Below are 21,207 nucleotides of genomic sequence, written 5' to 3'. Positions count from 1 at the left end.
TAATCTGGCTGTTTTTCTCCCCCCCTTTTGTCATCAGCGTCTGAAGGAGATCCTGTAATTAGCAATGTAATGAGAAGTGAAGGGCAAACAAGAAAAGGAATATTCCCAGGACGTACATTTAGGGATGGAAAACTGAAACAGGAAAACCAGCCTGACATGAACACATTGTCCATGCTGAACCAAAGGGTAGTACCTAGAGTTCTAGACACACGTATTTGTAGCAGTGGAGGAAAAAACTGATGTTGGGCATTGCCGTCAGAGGAACAAGCTTATACCTAAGTCTGGGCACTTGTCACTTTACATCACTGGCATGAGGGCTGGTTCTCTGTTCATCCGAGGCTCAAATCTAGAACTCTCAAATATTGGGTCTCTTTTTCCACACATAACTTCTAAAGATCAATAATTAGCAACTATGCTCTTATGAGAGACTTATTTTTAAAAAATAATTTAGAGTAGATTTAAAGGTTTTAGAGTTAGAATGCTCTTTGCATATATATATAATGCTAGTCCAACATCCTGCTTTTATTAATGAAGAGAGTGAGGCCGGGAAAGGTCAAATTGTTTGTTCTAAGTCTAAGATTAAAGGCAAGACTCCTAGGACCCAGCCCAGTGCTTTTTCCAGGGGATTCTGTGGACAAGGACACATTTCTTTTTTTTCCCTTTCCCATTTTTTTCCTTTTCAAGGGAGAGGAGGGGAGACAGAGAGACAGACTCCTGCATGACCCCGGACTGGGATCCACCTGGCAACCCCATCTGGGGCTAATGCTCAGACCAGCCAAGCTATCCTCAATGCTTGGGGATAATACTCAGGCCAGCCGAGCTATTCTCAGTGCCCTGGGCCATGCTTGAACCAGTCGAGCCATGGGCTGCCAGAGGGGAGAGAAAGAGAAGGGGGAGAGAGAGCGGGAGAGAAGCAGATGGCCGCTTCTCATGTGTGCCCTGACTGGTGATTGAACCCGGGTCTTCTGCACACCAGGTTGACACTCCATCCGCTCAACCAACAGACCAGGGTCAGGAGGATCGGTTCTTAAGCAGTATTTCAGATGCAGGCAGTAATATGTCCTTGTTGGCCTTGGCCAGTTGGCTCAGTTTTCTCCAATTAAGGTGAAGGTAAAGGGTAACCTAGCTGCCTGCAAACTCATCTGGTCAGGTATCTTATTTTGAATAACCTCAAGGAAAGAGTTTTTTGCTGCAATTCCTTAATTTCTAAAGTGCAACTTTTTATATTTCTGGATGGTTGACTTTTTTTCCTTCTTGACACACACACATACAAATCTGCTAAGTTATACTCATGCAATAACCACTGCCACTAACCCTCTCAGTATTCTGTAAATGAGATTTCTAGTGTGAAATCATTAATTGTGAACTGTACTTTTTTTGTCTTTCAGAACAAGTAAAAAGCAATCTGCATGTAACGTCATTAGAAGATGCAGAATGTCGCAGAACCAAGGAACGCCTTTCTAATGGGAACAGTCGAGTTTCAGTTTCTAAGGCTTCCCGAAACATCCCAAGGAGACACACCGTAGGTGGGCCCCGAAGTTCCAAAGAAATACTGGGGATGCAAACATCTGAGATGGATCGGAAGAGAGAAGCTTTCCTGGAACATCTAAAGCAGAAGTACCCCCATCATGCCACAGCGATCATGGGCCACCAGGAGAGGCTGAGAGACCAGGTACGAATGTACTACCATTGCATTCTGCAAAGCTTGTTTTTTAATGAGCATGAGGGAAAGCCAAATGACCTTCAGCTTAAAAGGAAAAAAACAGTTGATTGGAATGTGACCACCACGGAGTTGTTCCAGATCTCGAGAAGAGAGTCCTAAGAGAGCAGGCAGTTCCCCTAAAACAGAGCCCCATGGCCAACCACAAATATATCCAAAGTGCAGGCAATGAGGGACTATTTCTTGACTAAGTAAAGCATAAGACCAGCTGTTCTACACCCTGTAAGCACTGAGTGCTTAGTACAATGAATGAATGAATATCTAAATATATTTTCAGGGTAAAACCAAGCACAGAGGGATAAACTCATGATCAACTCCCTTTTCCTTATGAAGCTGACATTAGGGTTTTATTTCTGCTCACTTTTTGTTCTTCTTTTTTTAATTTTTTTTTTTTTAAAGCATCATCTTGTTGCTCTACTTAGATGAGCACCCATTGATCACTTCTATTTTTATTTTATTTATTCATTTTTAGAGAGGAGAGAGAGACAGAGAGAAAGGAGAGAGAGACAGAGAGAGAGAAGGGGGGAGGAGCTGGAAGCATCAACTCCCATATGTGCCTTGACCAGGCAAGCCCAGGGTTTTGAACCGGCGGCCTCAGCATTTCTGGGTCGACGCTTTATCCACTGCGCCACCACAGGTCAGGCCTTCTTTTTTTTAATTTTTAAAAATTTTTATTTATTTATTTATTTTTTACAGAGACAGAGAATGAGTCAGAGAGAGAGATAGACAGGGACAGACCGACAGGAACGGAGAGAGATGAGAAGCATCAATCATTAGTTTTTCATTGCACGTTGCGACACCTTAGTTGTTAATTGATTGCTTTCTCACATGTGCCTTGACCACAGGCCTTCCTTCAGCAGACTGAGTAACCCCTTGCTGGGGCCAGCGACCTTGGGTTCAAGCTGGTGAGGTTTGCTCAAACCAGATGAGCCTGCACTCAAGCTGGCGACCTTGGGGTCTCGAACCTGGGTCCTCTGCATTTCAGTCCGATGCTCTATCCACTGCGCCACTGCCTGGTCAGGCTTGTTCTTTTTTGTCACAGATATTTTCCTTTTGCATGTTTGGCTTTCTGCTGTCCCAGCTACCTGTTTTCTCAGGTTATCTTGACAGCCAGACAGATATCGTGCACTAAGGTTCGGGGTGTTTTTGTTTCTGGGCTGAGTGTAATTACTTTTTAGCCGACAGGAGATGGGAATCCTCCTCTGTCAACCTCACAGGCATTGTATCAGATTGACCTTTTTCAGGATGGGGAACGTAGCTAAGAAAGCTGAGCACTTGGTGATTTGATGGTCAGGGAGGAGGGCAGGCTGTCACTGATTTTGGCACTCCAGGTAGAGAGGCCAGTGCAGTGGTTTCAGTTTGCTCTCTTGCCAGTTAGTTAGTTCCTAAAGTGACGTCTAACCAAGTCAGCTTTTGAGCATCCAAGGAGGTGGAGATTAGCATCAGCCTGAATAATTTAAACCTATGCTTTCTCCTCAATTTTATATTTTCCCTTAAATTCAACCTTCTATTCTGTGACATCTTTATCAGAGGGCCTAAAACTATGACACATGCTTTATGGACTGTGTGTCTGCTTTTTGTTCACACTGTTAAAAGGCAGTAGACATAGAGAGGAGAAAAGAAATAGGAGTCCTGCTTGACATAGAGATGAGTAGATTAAGTCTTCTTTGATAATTAAGCAGAGGAAGGCTATCTTTTCATTTTTTAAAATTAATTTTAATGGGGTGACATTGATAAATCAGGGTACATATGTTCAGAGAAAACATCTCTAGGTTATTTTGACATTTGATTATGCTGCATTCCCACCACCAAAAGTCCAATTGTCTTCTGTCACCTTCTAACTGGTTTTCTTTGTGCCCCTCCCCCAACTCCCTCCCTCCCCTCCCCCCCACCCCTTAACCCCCACACTCTTGTCCATGTCTCTGAGTCTCATTTTTATGTCCCACCTCTGTATCTTTTCATTTCAAGCATTCAGGCAGACCTCAGAGCTGTTATGGGTTGGGTTTTAGACCACTGCAATAAATTGAGTCATATCTTTTTGCTGCTTGGGGGCTTGTCTTCAGTGTGTACATAGCACATCTGTGAAGTGCAATATAGTGAAGCACAGTAAAATAAGCTGTGTTTATATAGAGAAAACACCCCTATTTTCCAGTTTTAAATTGTATTTATTTATCTTTAATTTTTCCTAGTTTTACTGCGATGCAATTGACATATAACAAAAATACCCATTTTCTGTTGATAGTAAAGTCACTATCCATTAAGTAATGCAGTTGGTACGTCTCTTTGTGTCATTTTTTCTGAGACACCATATTTTATACAGAGCAGTTCAGGTTGAGCAAACTCAAATTTAGGGTAGTGACTGTTACAAGATTTGCTCAGGCAAAGCTGGAATTTGAATCCAGATAAATCTGAGCTCAGAGTCCTTCTTTATTCCACTACTCCAAGTTGAAGATTATTGGTTATAGAGAAGGTCGTGTGGTCTGTACATGGGGTGTAAGGGTCATGGTGTGTGCATGTGTGTGTGTTCATGTGCACACGTGCTATCATGGGGACAAGAGTCAAAGTGAAAGAGACTAGAAAACTGATTATATGTTCGTTGAGTGAGGAGGGAAATATTTTTTAGAGTTAATATATATTAATTTTGCTGTGAAATATAGGAAACTAGTCTGTCAAACATAGTTGTGTTTTCCATGTCAAAATGCAGGTTAGTGAATGTAGGTTAGTGGCTTCCAGCTCTGATCCCTTGCCTTAGGTGTACTCCCGCCATGGCTGGTCAGTGTCCCTTAGCTGGTCATTTTTGTGTGTTCCAAGCTGACCATTCTGATGCATTGATATGTGTATACATTTTTTTACTCTACTGCTTTGTTGTACGTGACCCTTAATCAGCATGGTAAACATCGGAGATAGTCTCAGGCAACGTGTGTGATAGTCCTACGAACAGCACTTGATCTCCTGCCTTTCCCTTCTTTTCCTCGTACCCCCCATTTCCTCTCTCCTTTCCTCTTCTCTGTGACACCCTTTGTTTCTCTCCAACCTTCTGACCGTGGGCTATTCCAGGCTTCCTTTGCAGGAAGAGACATGACCAGCCACAGGAGCCCAGACAGCGCGGGCCGGAGGCACTGCTGCCCACTCTGAATGCTGTGCACTCCTCTGGTGGCCGCCTCCTGGCTTCTCGCTGAGACTCGGCCCAGTGAGAAGAGTGCCCTTGAGGGAGACTGAGAATAAAATGTTGTAAAAGCTCTATCTAGCATCTTACATGAAATACATATTTTTTAATTTTCATTGAATTTATTGGGGTGACACTGGCTCATAAAATTATACAGGTTTCAGGTGAACAATTCTATAACACCTCGTCTGTTTATTGTACTGTGTGTTCGTCACCCCAAGTCAAGTCTCTCTCCGGCACCCTTTACTTCCCCTTCACCCTGTTCTACCTCCCCCACCCCATGCTGTTGTCTGTGTCTGTGAGGACTGTTTTTGCTTAATCCCTTTACATTTTTCACCCGTTACAAGAAATATATTGCTAAAAATTTTTATTTATTGATTTTAGAGAGAGAGGAAGGGGAAGAGAGAGAGAGAACATCAATTTGCTGTTCCACTTAGCTGTGCCCTAACCCCACATCCAACCCGCACCTTGGTGTGTCCTGCAAACTTGATGTATCCCGCAACCTTGGCAAATTGGGACGACACTCTAACAACTGAGTTACCCGGCCAGGGCTACACGAAATATCTTGATATGAAGTGAATCTAGCTTCTAATTCTTTGGTATCAGACATAAAGAAAATTACAGCACACCTTATGTATCAAAATTTGAATTTAAACACTAGAAGATTCATGGTTGAAAAATACATTTCAGTCTTTGAAATTCAGTCAATCAAGAATTTTCTATTGAAAAGCAAACAGTTTTCCTTAACTTCCTTCCATCGCCTTCAAAAACTGCAGATGACAGCCCTGGCTGAGTGGATCAGTGGATAGAGCGTTTTCTTGACAAGCCGGGGTCACGGGTTTGATCCTGTCAGGGCACATACAAGAAGTAACCAGTGAGTGCACGATTTAAGTGGAACAATGACTCCATGCTTCCTTCTTTCTCTGTCTCCCTGTCTCTCTCTCAAATCAATGGGAGAAACTGCAGGTGACCATTATCACAGCCTAATGCTTATCTTCATGATAGTAGCTGTGATAGTACTGGCTCCCATCCATCTTGTGTGCAGATCGACTGATTCTCTATCACCTGGCAGCTGAGGCTTTGGCTCTGGAGTCAGGCTGGACTGGCCTGGAATCAGCCTCCATTCACGTGCTAAGTATGTGATTTGTAACTAATGACTTAACCTTCTCTGTCTCAGTTCCCTCACATGTCAAAAGACAAGAATAACTATATCCTGGAGTACTGAAAAGGAAAATGATGATCCTCTGACTCTTACAGTGGCAGCTATTAGCATTACAATACCCTGGTTTATAGTGTCCCAGAGTCTGAGGCTCAATTTTCAAATTAAGATTTAAAGTCATTTTATTTTTTATTAACACATATTTGAGTTACCTGAAGAACTTTATTTTTCCCATTGACAGAACAAAATGGCATTATTATATTTCTGAAACTTACATTTTTCCTTTAAGAAAAGCCTAAATTTTGGATTTCTTTTGCTTACTCATTCTATATATATTAGTTTGAGGCTAACAAGCTAAGAAAGACTAAATAATTTCCCTCGAGTCAAGAAGCCAGCGTTTGAACCAAGGTCAGAATTCTATAGTCTGTGGTCTTTCCATTTGTTTTTGACCTTGGTGTTTACTCCACCACTCGTTTTTCTAAAGTTTTGGTAACAGATTCGGTAGCTCACAGTGGGTCAAATAATGAAGACATTTCATTGTCATTTTTAAAAAACATAAATCTTATTCAGTGCCAAGCACCTGAGATATCCATAGATTCCTGCATATATTTTACATTGAAAGTTACTTTTCTGAAATAGCTCTGAGTTCAGGCAGGTCTGTGGTTCAGTTGTCTCTCATAGTCATCATCATGGTGACTACAGTATATAAATTGGAAATGCTCTTCTTTCATGTCTTCACTAATGAACAGGTGTCCAGTGGGCCTCTCACCTACATGGACAAGCTTCTCACTAGACTCAGGAACTCTTATGATAGTCATTTTTCTATCTTTATTCCCATCACCCACAGAATCTACTTAACTAAGTAGGCATATGTTACTTGCTTTGTAGTTACAATTAGTTTAGGTGTACTCTTACATGTAATGTGGTCAAGTCTCGGGAAGAGAGAGTAATACATTCATAATTTAAAAGTCTGATGTGTTCTTTCATTCAATACAAAGATAATAAATTGATATGAAGGAGAATTTCCCATTAACATGAATAGCAAGGAGGGCTAAAATAAGAAGATAAGACCCTGAGCAATAAGACTAGCTGACAGGTATCACTGATGCTAGGAGGCCTCTTCCCCAGCCTCTTCCTCAGGCCAGAGCTGTGCTGCTGTCTGAGTGCCCGTCAGGCCTCTCTAACATCCTTCTATCAGGCATCCTCTCCTTTGTGTCTGGATGCAAAAAGCACTGGTGGAACTCTTTCCTCTGTGCCTGGTTAGTTTGGCACCACTCACCATTGTTTGCTATAGTTCATGGTGTCTGTGCGGAAGTGTAATCATGCTACCAATTGTGAAAATGAAAATAAGGAAAATGTCAGTCTGTTTATTCACAAACATCCCAAGTTCTAGACCATTCTACTCTTTTTAACCACCTCTGAAAAACTGTATTCATTGCTGAAGAGTTGTTCTATGGGATTTGGCATTGGAGGCTTTTGTCAGACTCCACATTATCTGTTCCTTTGACTGCCATCTCCTTTTCGGAAGGTATATACTTGATTTTGTCAGAATCATGGAAAATGACACAATTAAAAACAGAGAACAAGAGAAGTCTTAAGTGTATTTGAATCAGAAGACTAGGTCTTAAGAAGAAAACACTACTTCAAGTTGGTAGGCATTTTTACTTCTGTTCTATCAAAACTCACTGAAAATACGTAGAGGCTTGAATAAAACAAGGAAATGATCAGGACCCCTGGAATGAGTGCGGTTGTCTTGGTAGAGACCCTGTATACACAGAATGTAAAAAGAAAAGTAACATTAAAGGAGGAAAGTATTCTACCAATGATATGATCTTGACCTCATCTTCAATAGACAGAGCTTTATGGATGAAAAGCAAGGTTAATAGAAGAGAGTGCAACACCTACAATTACAGAAAGCCTGTAATTTAAGAGGTTTCCTGTGAGCCTTACAAACATTGAATGCTTACAAACTGAACATGATGGTGACATGCTTTTTAGAGCAAAGCATGTAACATATTTTTGAGGGAAAGGCATTTGATGTCATAAACCAGAAATAAAGAGTATAGGCTGCCTCACCTGACTCCTCATTTTAGCATGCTAGGCTTCAGTAGCTATCCATTGAAATAGGAATTATAATAAGAAAGTTGCTGCCTGACCAGGCAGTGGCACAGTGGAGAGGGCATTGATCTGGGATGCTGAGGACCCAGGTTTGAAACCCCAAGGTCACTGTCTTGAGCGTGGGATCATAGAAGTTAATTACCCCATGGTTGTTGGCTTGAGCCCAAAGGTTGCTGGCTTGAATCCCAAGATTGATGGCTTGTGCAAGGGGTCACTGGCTCAGCTAGAACCCCCTAGTCAAGGCACATATGAGAAAGCAATCAATGAACAACTAAAGTGCTGCATCTATGAGTTGATGCTTCCCATCTCTCTCCCTTCCTGTCTGTCCCACTCTCTCTCTCACACTTAAAAAAAGAAAGGAGCCAATAAGAGACTTATACCTTAAAACTAATATGTTAATCAGTGTAGTCTTGATTATGCTGCATAACAAATAAACCCTGTGGGTTGTGGTAGTGTGTGTGTGTGTGTGTGTGTGTGTTGATACAAAAGCATACTTGCAATGACTTAGTGATTAAGACTACTTAAATTTTCTAACAGTGACATTTTAACACATGTCTTACAAGTCACTTGACAGAGAAGGAGAGAGAGCTAATGGGTTTTATACAAGTTCTTAAATATATTCGCCCAGGAGTGGCATATGTCACTCTCCTTTATTGTAGCTCTTTGTTCTAGCATTTGCTAGGATGTTTGGTTTATCCAGATTTTAGCTCTGGAATATAGTTTAAGAAGGAAATCCCTCATTTACTTATATCAGCTCTCCCAAATATAATTAATGGTTTTCTCAACTTTGTTGTATAAAGCACTTTATACCTATCTGTACAATAGTATCAATCACATTTATATATGACCTATTTATATCTTTATATTAATACAAATTAAGGTATTTATATATTCATGTAATTGCATTTTTATGTTTCTTTTTTGATGAGTTTGTGTCATTGCAGAACGATCTTCTTTGGTTATTCTTCATGTTATAGATCTCAGGGTATCAGTTTATACTTTGTGGAATAGATGTAGTCCCTCAACATGTATGAAAAATTTTGTCTATTGCATTAGTCTTAACCCTGGTCAACTTATATATATTTAAAATTCACAACTTTTCATCTCTACTCATAGATACACATATCCATAAAGCTTAGGAGATGAGGCTAATAGAATTAAAAATCTGGTAGGTTCATAAACCCTTCAGTTAGTGGAGGACTTAGGCCATGTGAAGGTCTGTGTAAAAGGCTAGTATTATAAAAGGGGTAGGTTTTAAAAAATTATATGTGTTTTGTAAGTAAATGCATACATAAATGAAAAGTTTATAAACCTATATTAAAGGAAATCGACCCAGCTAAAAATTCTCTTTTTAGAGCTATTAATTTATTCTAATCAAAGAGGTAAATGATGGGAGAATAGCCATGTTTAGTAGCAGAAACCATTTAGCTGTTTGAAGTAATGATCAAATCTGCTTTGACAGACCAGTTGTTTTTTATTTAACCTAAACTTGAAGGGAAAAGGAAACTTCTTGGCAATTAAGAAACCTAATACAATGTCTACAGAACAAATAACAATAGGAAGAGGGAAGAAATCCCCTGCACGAACTACCACGGACATGGAGGATATTAGATAATATTTAGCGTTTCTTTTTAAAGATTTTATTTATTTTTAGAGAGGAGAGAGAGAGAGAAAGAGAAAGAGGTTGGGGAGGAGCAGGAAGCATCAACTTGGAGTAGTAGCTTTATGTGCCTTGATCTGGCAAACCCAGGGTTTCGAACCAGTGATCTCAACAGTCCAGGTTGAATGCCTTCCTCACTATGCCACCGTGGGTCAGGCTAAATATTTAGCATTTCTTTAGCACTTGTTTTCTCGGCTACTACTTATAGTGGTGGAAAAGTGGAGAAGGCTATAAGGAGAACATATGGGCATGGCTGAAACTGTGCACTATTGCTCTTTACACATGCTATTCTGTCTTCCCAGCAGCTCTGTGGGGTAGGCATTGTTCTCAGCTCTCCTTAACAACCTCGGAAACTGAGCATGAGCACTTAGGTCTTGTCCAAGGTGACACGGCTAGGAAGTGGCAACACCAGGATTTAAATCCTTCTATCTGGCTGTGGGGACCTTGCTCTTAACCTACACATTATACCATCTCTCTGAGTGACAGAATTGAAAGGCATTTTGAAATGCTGAGGAAACAGAGAAGGACCAGAATGGGAGACCAGTTTGCCCAGTGTCAGTAAGTGTAAAACCCAGTGGTGATCTTAGAATGACTAAAGTGCCGGTTTCCTAATTACACTGTCCTTTAATAATTTGGGGAAGAAATGAAATTTGGCACAAAAGAAGCAGTAGCATAAGTAGCGGTGAGTCTTAGAGAAGGTAAAAATGGAGATGATGTTATTCTTGCCAGAGCAACACCTCCAATTGGAAGGACCATGGTGTCGTAATAAAGTTACAAGGTATATTTAGAAACTTTATAATAGTGTATGTGTGAATGAGTGCTTAATGAACTACTAGAGACCTGTAAATAAAGAATATGACAGAATTTAAGGAATCAGTTAAAAAAATGTCTTGTCTTTAGAAATTCCAAATAATCTTGGCTTAATCTAATGGCAATAAGAATGTCATCAGAAACTAGAGTCATCTCAACTTAGGTACGATGAGAAACAGTAGTATAAAAAAATAAGCAGAAGGAGCAGTTTAATGCTTAACAGATGATACTATTCAGGAGACCAGCTTGGGAATATTTCCCAGAGGACTGATACTTGAAATGCAACTTAAAGGGTGTTAGAAGTGCATTTTAGAGAATTTGGAGTATTACACAATAGGATGTATTGTGCTAGGGACTCAGCGATCAATAAAACTAAATTCAGGGGGTTACAATTTTACTTGCAAAATTGACTTCAAGTTGACTTTAATCATAGAAGACAGAGAAAAAGAGAAGAATCCTAAATGGGGATCATTCATAACACATGGCTTTTGATCTGTGTTTAATTGGGTGCCACCAACCACTGCGATGGCTGTCATTTTAATTAGTGTTGTGGGAGAGCAAGGGAAACATTTTGAGAATGCTGCTATATTAAGAAGAGCTTTGCAAAGAAATCAAAATAAGATTCTCCTCGAAAACCTGCTAAAAAGTGCCTGGGAGTAGGTGGAAAAGTGAAGGGGAGTCAGGAACCAAAGTATAGCTATGCAGAAGCAGGAGACACCTGCAAAGTGGTAATCAGCAAAACCTAGAGATAACTGTCACCAAATGAGATGGAAATTTTGGTATTGAGGAATAAAAAAAGAAAAAAGGAAAAGACCGCTGTGACTCAGTCCAGCACATTGATGCAGAACTCACATTGCACATGTCTAATTTGTCCTTCCTCTCCTCACTCATCAAGCTGACTTCTTTGTTATTATTCAGCCAGCCTCCTGCAGGTGTTTTCTTGGACAAATTCAGTCAGATGGTTATTTTTCACACACTATGAGCTTAGCATTGGGTGGAATACAAAATACCCACTCTGCCAAGAATACCTCTCTTTAGGGGGGAGATTGGTAAGTTTGAAGTTCAATATAACTGAGTTTCTAAATTCTAGGGTACTCAGCTGTGTGATTATAGGTGAGGCAGCCCATTTCTCTGAGGCTTTTTCTTAACCATAGAAATGATACAGACAATTCTGTCGTTCTGAGAATTACATGCACCTTGTTTCTACTGTAATAGATGTTGAATGCATGCTAAAACTCTTCTCATTAAGGGGGAGACATTCTAGTTGGGAAGTCAGATTCAGTTACCTGTTAAGGGAAGTGTGACATGCTATGTGTTCTAAATTGCTATGATCTAGACCAGAATTTTGTACTAGTATGTTCTGCAGAATCCTAGATCCCAGACTGTTCATAGCTGTTTGGGGAGTAGGGAGAAAGTTTCTAATTTGGGGACACTCTTGGTTAACCCAAGTTAAATAAATTTTTACATTATGGGCTGGTCAGATCTTTTAATATACTAAAAGGCTTTGTAAATCTCAGGTGGAGATTTGGGAATAGGTGAGTATTCCCAAATAAAGGGATGAAATATGCAGTGTTTCCCAAACCTGTTCAGACACCGAATATTGTTTTGGGAACTATTTAGTTATGGGAAATATTAGGAAATGGTGGTATGGTATGTATGTTAAGAGCTTGCTGGAGTTTAGAGCAGTGGGTGAGCAGGAAGAGAAGATTTCACAGAGAAGATTAGAGTTTGAATGGAGTCTCTTGGAAAGATAGGAAACTTGTCCTAATTACACTGGGGAACAGTTTTGTGTTTTTTCATTTTCTGTTGCATGAGGTTTTAGAACTGTTTCTATATGTCTCTGCATCATTGATTCTAAATCTGAAATCCGTTTTTTGGTGCATGCTCTAGTTTTTATGCAATTTTAATTTTTTTTTGTTACACTTAATGGCATGCATTGGTTTTTAAATAGGAGTTAAAGGGCAACGACTCTTGTATTGAACATAACCACAAGGCAATTAATGTTTTACAAACATCATTTTTACATAATTGTAGTTGTTTTTAAATGTAAAAAATTATAATCTGATAAAAACACCCTCAGCCCTGGCTGGTTGGCTCAGTGGTAGAGCGTCAGCCTGGTGTGCAGGAATCCCGGGTTCGATTCCCGGCCAGGGCACACAGGAGAAGCGCCCATCTGCTTCTCCACCCCTCCCCCTTTCCTTCCTCTCTGTCTCTCTCTTCCCCTCCCGCAGCCGAGGCTCCATTGGAGCAAAGTTGGCCCAGGCACTGAGGATGGCTCTGTGGCCTCTGCCTCAGGCACTAGAATGGCTCTGGTTGCAACAGAGTGATGCCCCAGATGGGCAGAGCATCGTCCCCTGGTGGGCATGCCAGGTGGATCCCGGTCCAGCGCATGCGGGAGTCTGTCTGACTGCCTCCCTGTTTCCAACTTCAGAAAAATACAAAAAAACAACAACAACAAAAAACCACCCTCTTATTTTGTTTTAAGATTGAATCATGGCTTCTTCAAGTAGGCATAAATGTAAGAATAGTCCTGACACCTTCTGTTATATATATGGCTGTTACATACTTCAACGTCAAAGGCGCAATATTTCATCATTTGTGACACGTGCATATATTGCCTATTTTCAGCGGTTCCAATTGGTTATTCAAGTCATCTACGAGAAGATTATAATGACATAAAAATTGTCCTCGACTTTCTGAAGTATTAGGAGCATATCTGGATCATTTGTGTGGATCTTAAAATGGTAAATTTCCTGCTAGGACAACAGGGAGGTTTTACAAAGTATCCTTGCTTTCTGTGTTTGTGGGACAGCGAGCTCAGAAGAAACACTGGATATAGAAGGAGTGGCTGAAATGTGAAGCTCTGGAAATAGGGATGCAAAATATTGTGAATGAACCTGTAGTTAATTGAGACAGGATCATTTTCCCCCCACTTCACATCAGACTTGGCTTAATGAAGCAGTTTGTTCAGGCTTTGAATAGAGAAAGTGAATGCTTTCAACATATTATATCTGCTTTTCCTGCCTTGTCTTTTGAGAAGATAAAAGCAGGTGTGTTTGATGGACCTCAAATTCAAACCCTCATATGTGACGGAGATTTTGCTAGGAAGATGAATAAGGAGAAGAAAGCAGCGTGGCAGTCTTTTATGGCAGATACAAAGAACTTCCTTGGCAACAAAAAAGCAGAAAACTATGAACTTCTGGTTCAAAGGATGCTGTTGGCTTTCCGCGACATTGGATGTAACATGAGCGTTAAGATTCATTTCCTGGGCCCTGGCCGGTTGGCTCAGCAGTAGAGCGTCGGCCTGGCGTGCGAGGGACCCGGGTTCGATTCCCGGCCAGGGCACATAGGAGAAGCGCCCATTTGCTTCTCCACACCCCCATTCCTTCCTCTCTGTCTCTCTCTTCCCCTCCCACAGCCAAGGCTCCATTGGAGAAAAGATGGCCCGGGCGCTGGGGATGGCTCCTTGGCCGCTGCCCCAGGCGCTAGAGTGGCTCTGGTTTCGGCAGAGCGACGCCCCTGGTGGGCAGAGCATCGCCCCTGGTGGGCGTGCCGGGTGGATCCCGGTCGGGCGCATGCGGGAGTCTGTCTGACTGTCTCTCCCCGTTTCCAGCTTCAGAAAAAATACAAAAAAAAAGATTCACTTCCTGAACAGTCATCTTGATAAGTTTCCCTAAAATCTTGGAGCTGTTAGTGTTGAACAGACTACTGCTGGAGCATCAAACGAGATTGTCCTCAACAAGTACACAAACGCAAGAGCTACAAATGCAAATTTTTGCCTGAATAGAATTTAAATAAGTTTTGTGCCAATTTTTTGATTAAAATAAGTGTTTTAATATGTTCTATCTCAAAATTGTAGACAAATTCTGATGCAATCATATCTTTTCGTGTGTTAGTGTATTTACTGCATTATATAAATTATTGTATTTTCACAAAGATGATGCCCAAGAAGATATTCTACATCATTATGTTAAACTAAATATTGAAAATTTTACAATAAGATGAAAACCTAAAATCTTGAATTGCAAATAAACTGTAGTTTACAGAGAAAAACTAATGTCAGATTTGAGATCAGCACACCTGAATTAGGTAAGAACAAGTGTTTTTGTGGATGCAACAAAAAATTTGTTCCCCAGTGTTATCTGTTTCCTTAGTTCCTTGTACATAGTAGGCATTCAGCAATTATCTATTGCAGACACAGTGACAGATTATGATTTGATTGACTAGCATGAAGGCATGCAGGCACTTAGGTGGAAAAGGGAGACAGCAGTGACAATGAGACAAAAATGGAGGTGGTTCCTTTGTTAATTAACAGGTAGGCTAGTCTAAGAGAAGCGGAGCATCATTTGGAGAAGTGAGAAATCAGTGGCTCACATAGAGGGAAGCCAGGCTGTGCTGGATCTTGAAAGTCAAGCAGAAAGCTTGGGCTGACACACACGGGGCCCCTTGTAGCCTTGAGTGTGAAAGTGGAATAAAAGCAAAGTTTAAAGGTTAGCTTTTCAGTGCTAGATAGGAGGGGCTCTGTGAAAAGCCAGGGTGTGGTTCTGAGGCGATTTCAGTGTCCAGGACACGGGTTGAGGCCCAGAGGCTGGCAGAACGAAGCTCAGCCAGAATTGAAGGAGAACACATCAGATTTTTGGAAGAAAAATGGGAATAACTTGGTGACTGGTTGCAGGAGGATGAAAACCCAAAGGTCTGCAGCAGAGGTAGCAGAAAGGCAGGCACACCCCGCCAGGTACCTCAGGAGCTAGGTTCTGCTTCTTGCTCTGCTCCCACCCGTGCTAGTACCTTGAGAAAATCACTAAGTTTGTGTCATGTGTCCACATTGTGTGGAACTATTGAAGGATTAGAGGGCTATCATTGACGTAACATTAGTCCTCACTACAAGAGAATTGGGTGTACAAAGACACCACAGTGTTAATTAACTCATGGTTTCTGCTAATGGAGATAGAATTTGAGGGGAAAGATACGGTCTGGAGCTCAGTGGATTTTTCAGTAAACCTCTTTTAGTGTCTTTCTTTTGAACTGCTCCCAGATGAGTCCTTTCAGGGCCCCATTGAAGCACCCATCTCCATTTGTGTTCCCATCTCTACATCTATGTCTTATCAAGTCCACCAGATGTGAAGGTGAATTGTGAAGTGTGTAATGTTGTGAGGCTATCAGTTGGAGCTTTGAACTGCAGTGTTGATTGTGACAGTGTGGAGTAGGGTGCAGCACACTATAGTAAGAGGCTTCACATTGTGTCATGCTTGTACCAGTAAGTATTTCCAGATTAATGGAAGGTATGAGGACTTTGCTTCATGAGTACTTACTGAGGTTGCAGCCAGGGAAATCAACAATTCTACTCAACACCGAGTTGCTGAAGGAGACAGGTGGATGGGGTGGTACTATGCCAGGAGTTTGTACGTGAGAATGAGTGGGCTGCATGTGCTGCAATTACTGCGTACTGACTTTATCCTTTGGGTTCTTTGTCCTCTGTCCCTCCTTCCCTGTCTGTTGTTTTTTCTTTCCTTTTGGTTTTTACACATTTTTTAAAAATTATTATTTTTTCTATTTTAATTTTTTATTTATTCATTTTAGAGAGGAGAGGGAGAGAGAGAGGAGAGGCAGAGAGAGAGAAGGGGGGGAGGAGCTGGAAGCATCAACTCCCATATATGCCTTGACCAGGCAAGCCCAGGGTTTCAAACCGGCAACCTCAGCATTTCCAGGTCGATGCTTTATCCACTGCGCCACCACAGGTCAGGCTAAAAATTATTTTTAAAATTAATTTTAATGAGATGACATTGATAAATCAGGGTACATATGTTCAGAGAAAACATCTCTAGGTTATTTTGACACTTGATTATGCTGCATTCCCATCACCCAAAGTCCAGTTGTCTTCCATCACCTTCTATCTGGTTTTCTTTGTGTCCCTCCCATCCCCTCTTACCCCCCCCTGTAACCCCCATACTCTTGTCCATGTCTCCGAGTCTCATTTTTATGTCCCACCTATGTATAGAATCATATAGTTCTTAGTTTTTCCTGATTTACGTATTTTGCTCAGTATAATGTTATCAAGGTCCATCCATGTTGTTGTAAATGATCCGATGTCATCATTTCTTATGGCTGAGTAGTATTCCATAGTATATATGTACCAAAGCTTTTTAATCCACTCATCCACTGACAGACACTTGGGCTGTTTCCAGATCTTCACTATTGTGAACAATGCTGCCACAAACATGGGGGTGCTTTACACATTTTAACTGAACCAGAACATCTCCTATAGGAAAATGTGAGAACAATTGCACTCCAAGTCCAGCTTGAACATTCCCCATTTCTACGATTCTTTCTCCAGTTACTTTCTACAGTATGTTTTACTTCTAGTTAAGTACCAGAAAGTGTAGTACCCCTCTAAGCTTCTAGAGAGCAAGTATCTTTTTTGTGTTCTCTCAGGTTTATCTGTTTTATTAATTTTTTCAGAGAATCAGTTTACATTTATCCTTTTCAGATTATTGTTTGCTTTGATCATAATTACTTGCCTTTCCTAGTCTTTAAAGTTATCTTCTATAATTTTTTAAATGAGTAGTATGTGTGTTTAGCATTTATTGTTTAGTGATGAAGGCAGTTTGGGCATACATTCCTGACACCATCTTGGGCAGTGTCCTTTAGTTTCGTATGAAATCTTTCCTATTTCTTTGCTTTAAAGAAAGTTGAAATTTTTCTGTTTTGATTTTTCTCTTGGATTTCAGGGATGGCCAAAGAGTTGAGATTGTTGTTATTTATTTATAATGTTATTGGTTGCTATCAGAAAGTAAAGTCTATATAATTCTTACTTTTCAATTTTTTTTAACTCTTTGCTTAAAATTTTTCCTGCCTTGGCTGGATAGCTAGGTTGGTCAGGGCACCATCCCAACATGCAAAGGTTTGAGTCCTAGTCAGGGCATGTACAGGAATAGATCTATGATTCTGTCTATCTCTCTCTCCCCTTCTAAGATCAATAAATAAATTTAAAAATAAAAATTTTTCTTATGCATTGTTAAATACACAACAGATGTTTGTAAGTTTTCCATAAATATAAAATTATCTATGGGTAGATAGATATCAAGTTTGTTTGTATCATTCATTTCTTCTCAGTCCTTATTTTACTCCTTTAGTGCTATTCAGATCTAAAGATAGTAAAATAAAGTCTATAATTGTATGTTTATCCTATTCTTGCATTCTTAAGAATTTTTTGTTTTATGGTTTTTTAGTTGCTTTGTTGATTGTTGCAAACAATTTTATGATGATCATTCTTTCTTCATAAATTATTTTTTTACATTGCCAAATGACCTCTTCATTTTGTTTAATGTTTAAGTTTTTTTTTTAATATTAGTGTTATTACTCTTGCTTTACTTTTCCTTTAAAAAACAAACATGTTTTCTGAGGCTAGTATTCAGAGTCAATGGGAAGAGAATATGAGGGGAGTAGTTTTGGGGTTTTTTATCTTATTTATTGATTTTGCAGAAAGAGGAGAGGGTGGGGGAGCGAGAAGTATAAACTCATAGTTGCTTCACTTTAGTTGTTCATTGTTTGCTTGTTGTGTGTGCCTTGACTGGGCAAACACAGGGTTTCGAACTGGTGACTTCAGCGTTCCAAGTCAGCCATCTATCCACTGCACCACCACAAGCCACACACTCTTGCTTTACCTTTGGTTGCATTTGTCTGGTGTGTCTTGCCCATCTATTTTCAACTTTTCTAAAGATTTTATTTATTGATTTTATAGAGAGAGGAGCAGCAGGGAGCAAGAATTAAACTCATAGTTGCTTCACTTTAGTTGTTTATTCCTTACTTGTTGTGTGTGCCTTTGACTGGGCAAGCCCAGGGTTTTATACTGGCAACCTCAGCGTTCCAGGTTGATGCTCTATCCACTGAGCAACTATAGGCCAGGCTCAACTTTTCTTTATTAATAATGAGTATGTTTATTAGAAACTACATATAACTTGGTTTTGCATTTTTAACCCAATCTATTAGTCTTTGAATTTTAGTGGGAGAATTCAGTCCATTGATATCTAATGTAATAACTGATGAACTTGATTATATTCCTTCATCTTAACATGACAGCAGATATATCTGTTCTCTATTAAATCCAGTCATGCTCGGAAATACTAAACAATGATTTGAGTTTCAGTTTTGACAAGCTGTATTTGCAATGACAGCAGGCACTCCTCGTAACAATGACTGCTGGAAAATTGGAGGTAGATGAGGACTGGAACCTAAGCCAGAAACAAGACCAGACAGTTACATGTTGGCATTATCTGCAGTCTTAGTCAGGGTTCCCTGCAGAAACAGAACCAATAGGTTAGAGAGAGAGAGAGAGAGAGGGAATGAATGACACAGAGAGCGTGATTTAGTGTAATTGGTTCATGCAATTGAAGGGACTGGCAGATGTGAACTCTGCAAAGCGGGCTGGCAGCCTGGGAGTTTAGGTAAGAGTTGATGTGCAGCTGTGAGTCCAAGATCTGCAGATAGGGTTTTTATGTAACAGTTTTGAGGCAGAATTTTTTCTTTGGGGACTCTTTAAGTTTTTGCTCCTAAGGCCTTCAACTGATTGAACAAGGCTTACCCACACTGTGGAGGGTGAACTGCTTGACTCAACATCAGCTGGTTTCAGTATTAATCACATCTAAAAAATACCTTCACAGCAGTATCCCAACCGGTGTTTGACCAAACAACTAGACACCATAGTCTAGCCAAGTTTACACATAAAATTAACCATTGCCTCAGCACCATATAAAACGCTGATTAAATATGAATGGATAATTTCTAACGGGAACAACAACTACAAACAAAAACAGAGCCAGAGTTCAAGGACTTAGCATTAGACAATTAATTACCACGGTTGGTCTCTATTACTTTACTCAGAAATCCAGGTGTCCCATTCTTTTGGTGTACTTAAAGTGTGTTCTTGACATACAATATGTATACTTTTTTTTCCTTTTTACTGTTAGTCAGGTTTTTTTTTCTTTAGACCTGACATTTCTTGAGTGTCTCTGTTTCATTAGTGCATCTTAGTGGTCTGTTTGGGGTTATGAGTTATAATATATATATTGATCCTACCCTATATAGTCCATACAGGTCTCTATACAGCTTAAAGCTAAGTAAATGCTACTGTTCTGTTGCTGCTGTGCTGATAGACCGTACCCGTCTGGACTGTTCATGGCCCCATCCCTTCTGTTGACTTGATATTTCTGGGAGGATCTGCAGAAGGTCTCTGTTTACCCATTGAAACCTAATGTGTTCCAGGTTAGTTTACTATATAAATCCTTCCAGCATGGCTTAGTTAAGATTTTAGTATTTCCAGTAACAAGCACTTTTTTTAAACAGGGAAATCACAGTGCTTACTGGTGAAGCACATGTGTTTTGGGTTTAAATCTTGGGTCTGCCTGGATTCAGTAGCCATGTAAACTTACTGAAGTGACCTAACTTCTCTGAGGCTCCCTCTCTCCCTCTGTGTGACATGGGGGATAGTAAATGTTCTTACATCTTACTTCTGTTGTGAGGCCTAAATAAAATAATAATTGTTTATTTTAATTATAAAAATATTGCTTTTTTGCCTGACCTGTGGTGGTACAGTGGATAAAATGTTGACCTGGAACTCTGAGGTCACCAGTTTGAAACCCTAGGCTTGCCTGGTCAAGGCACATACAAGAAGCAACTGTGAGTTGATGCTTCCCACTTCTCCCCTTTCTCTCTCTCTATCCTCTCTCTAAAATCAATAAATAAAATCTTAAAAAAAAATTTTTTTGTGCCTGACCAGGTGATGGCGCAGTGGATAGAGCGTCGGACTGGGATGCAGAAAGACCCAGGTTCAAGACCCCAAGGTCGCCAGCTTGAGTGCGGGCTCATCTAGCTTGAGCAAAAAGCTCACTGGCTTGATTGGACCCAAGGTCACTGGCTCAAACAAGGGGTTACTCGGTCTGCTGAAGGCCCATGGTCAAGGCACATATGAGAAAGCAATCAATGAACAACTAAGGTGTCGCAACGAAAAACTAATGATTGATGCTTCCCGTCTATCTCCGTTCCTGTCTGTCTATCCCTCTCTCTGACTCTCTCTGTCCTGTAAAAAGAAAAAAAAAAGTAAAAGTATTGCTTTTTTTCGACTAAGTATTTGTTTTCTCTCTGACAACTTTTTTAAATTTATTTTTTTAGATTTTATTTATTCATTTTTAGAGAGAGAGCGAGAGAGAGGAGAAGGTGAGGAGCAGGAAGCATCAACTCCTGTATGTGCCTTGACCAGGCAAGTCCAGAGTTTTGAACCAGCGACCTCAGTGTTCCAGGTCCACGCTTTAGCCACTGTGCCACCACACATCAGGTCTCTCTGACAACTTCTAACTCATGTTTCTTTAAGAAACAAAAAGTAGATTAACTCCTACTTCTTTCACCAATTGTTCTGTTCTTATATTTTCATGGGTTTTTTCAGTGATCCGTTTTCTATGTCTGTTATAAAATAGGTTTGATGAAACAAATTCAAGAGAATGACTTGTTTACTATTCAAGTCAAGGAGGTAGCTCTGATGTTGATAAATTTAGAAATAGGCCCTGGCCGGTTGGCTCAGT

At 40.3% G+C, this 21,207-nt stretch overlaps 1 protein-coding gene across 14 annotated transcripts in view; it reads left to right on the top strand.

The window, feature by feature from the left end:
* The window catches only part of KIAA1217 (KIAA1217 ortholog), a 623,712-nt gene that overhangs the window by 274,763 nt on the left and 327,742 nt on the right, over positions 1-21,207 (top strand). For all 14 annotated transcript variants that reach the window (XM_066233561.1, XM_066233566.1, XM_066233573.1 and 11 more), the window contains exon 2: positions 1,389-1,672. In XM_066233561.1, coding sequence (XP_066089658.1) covers positions 1,559-1,672 — 114 coding nt within the window. In that variant the 5' untranslated portion in view covers positions 1,389-1,558. The remainder of the gene's footprint in view (positions 1-1,388; positions 1,673-21,207) is intronic.

Source organism: Saccopteryx bilineata, chromosome 5 (genome assembly GCF_036850765.1).
Source record: "Saccopteryx bilineata isolate mSacBil1 chromosome 5, mSacBil1_pri_phased_curated, whole genome shotgun sequence".
Classification (NCBI taxonomy): domain Eukaryota; kingdom Metazoa; phylum Chordata; class Mammalia; order Chiroptera; family Emballonuridae; genus Saccopteryx; species Saccopteryx bilineata.
Note: the sequence above shows the minus strand (reverse complement) of the source record. Positions and strands in the feature narration are given on the sequence as shown.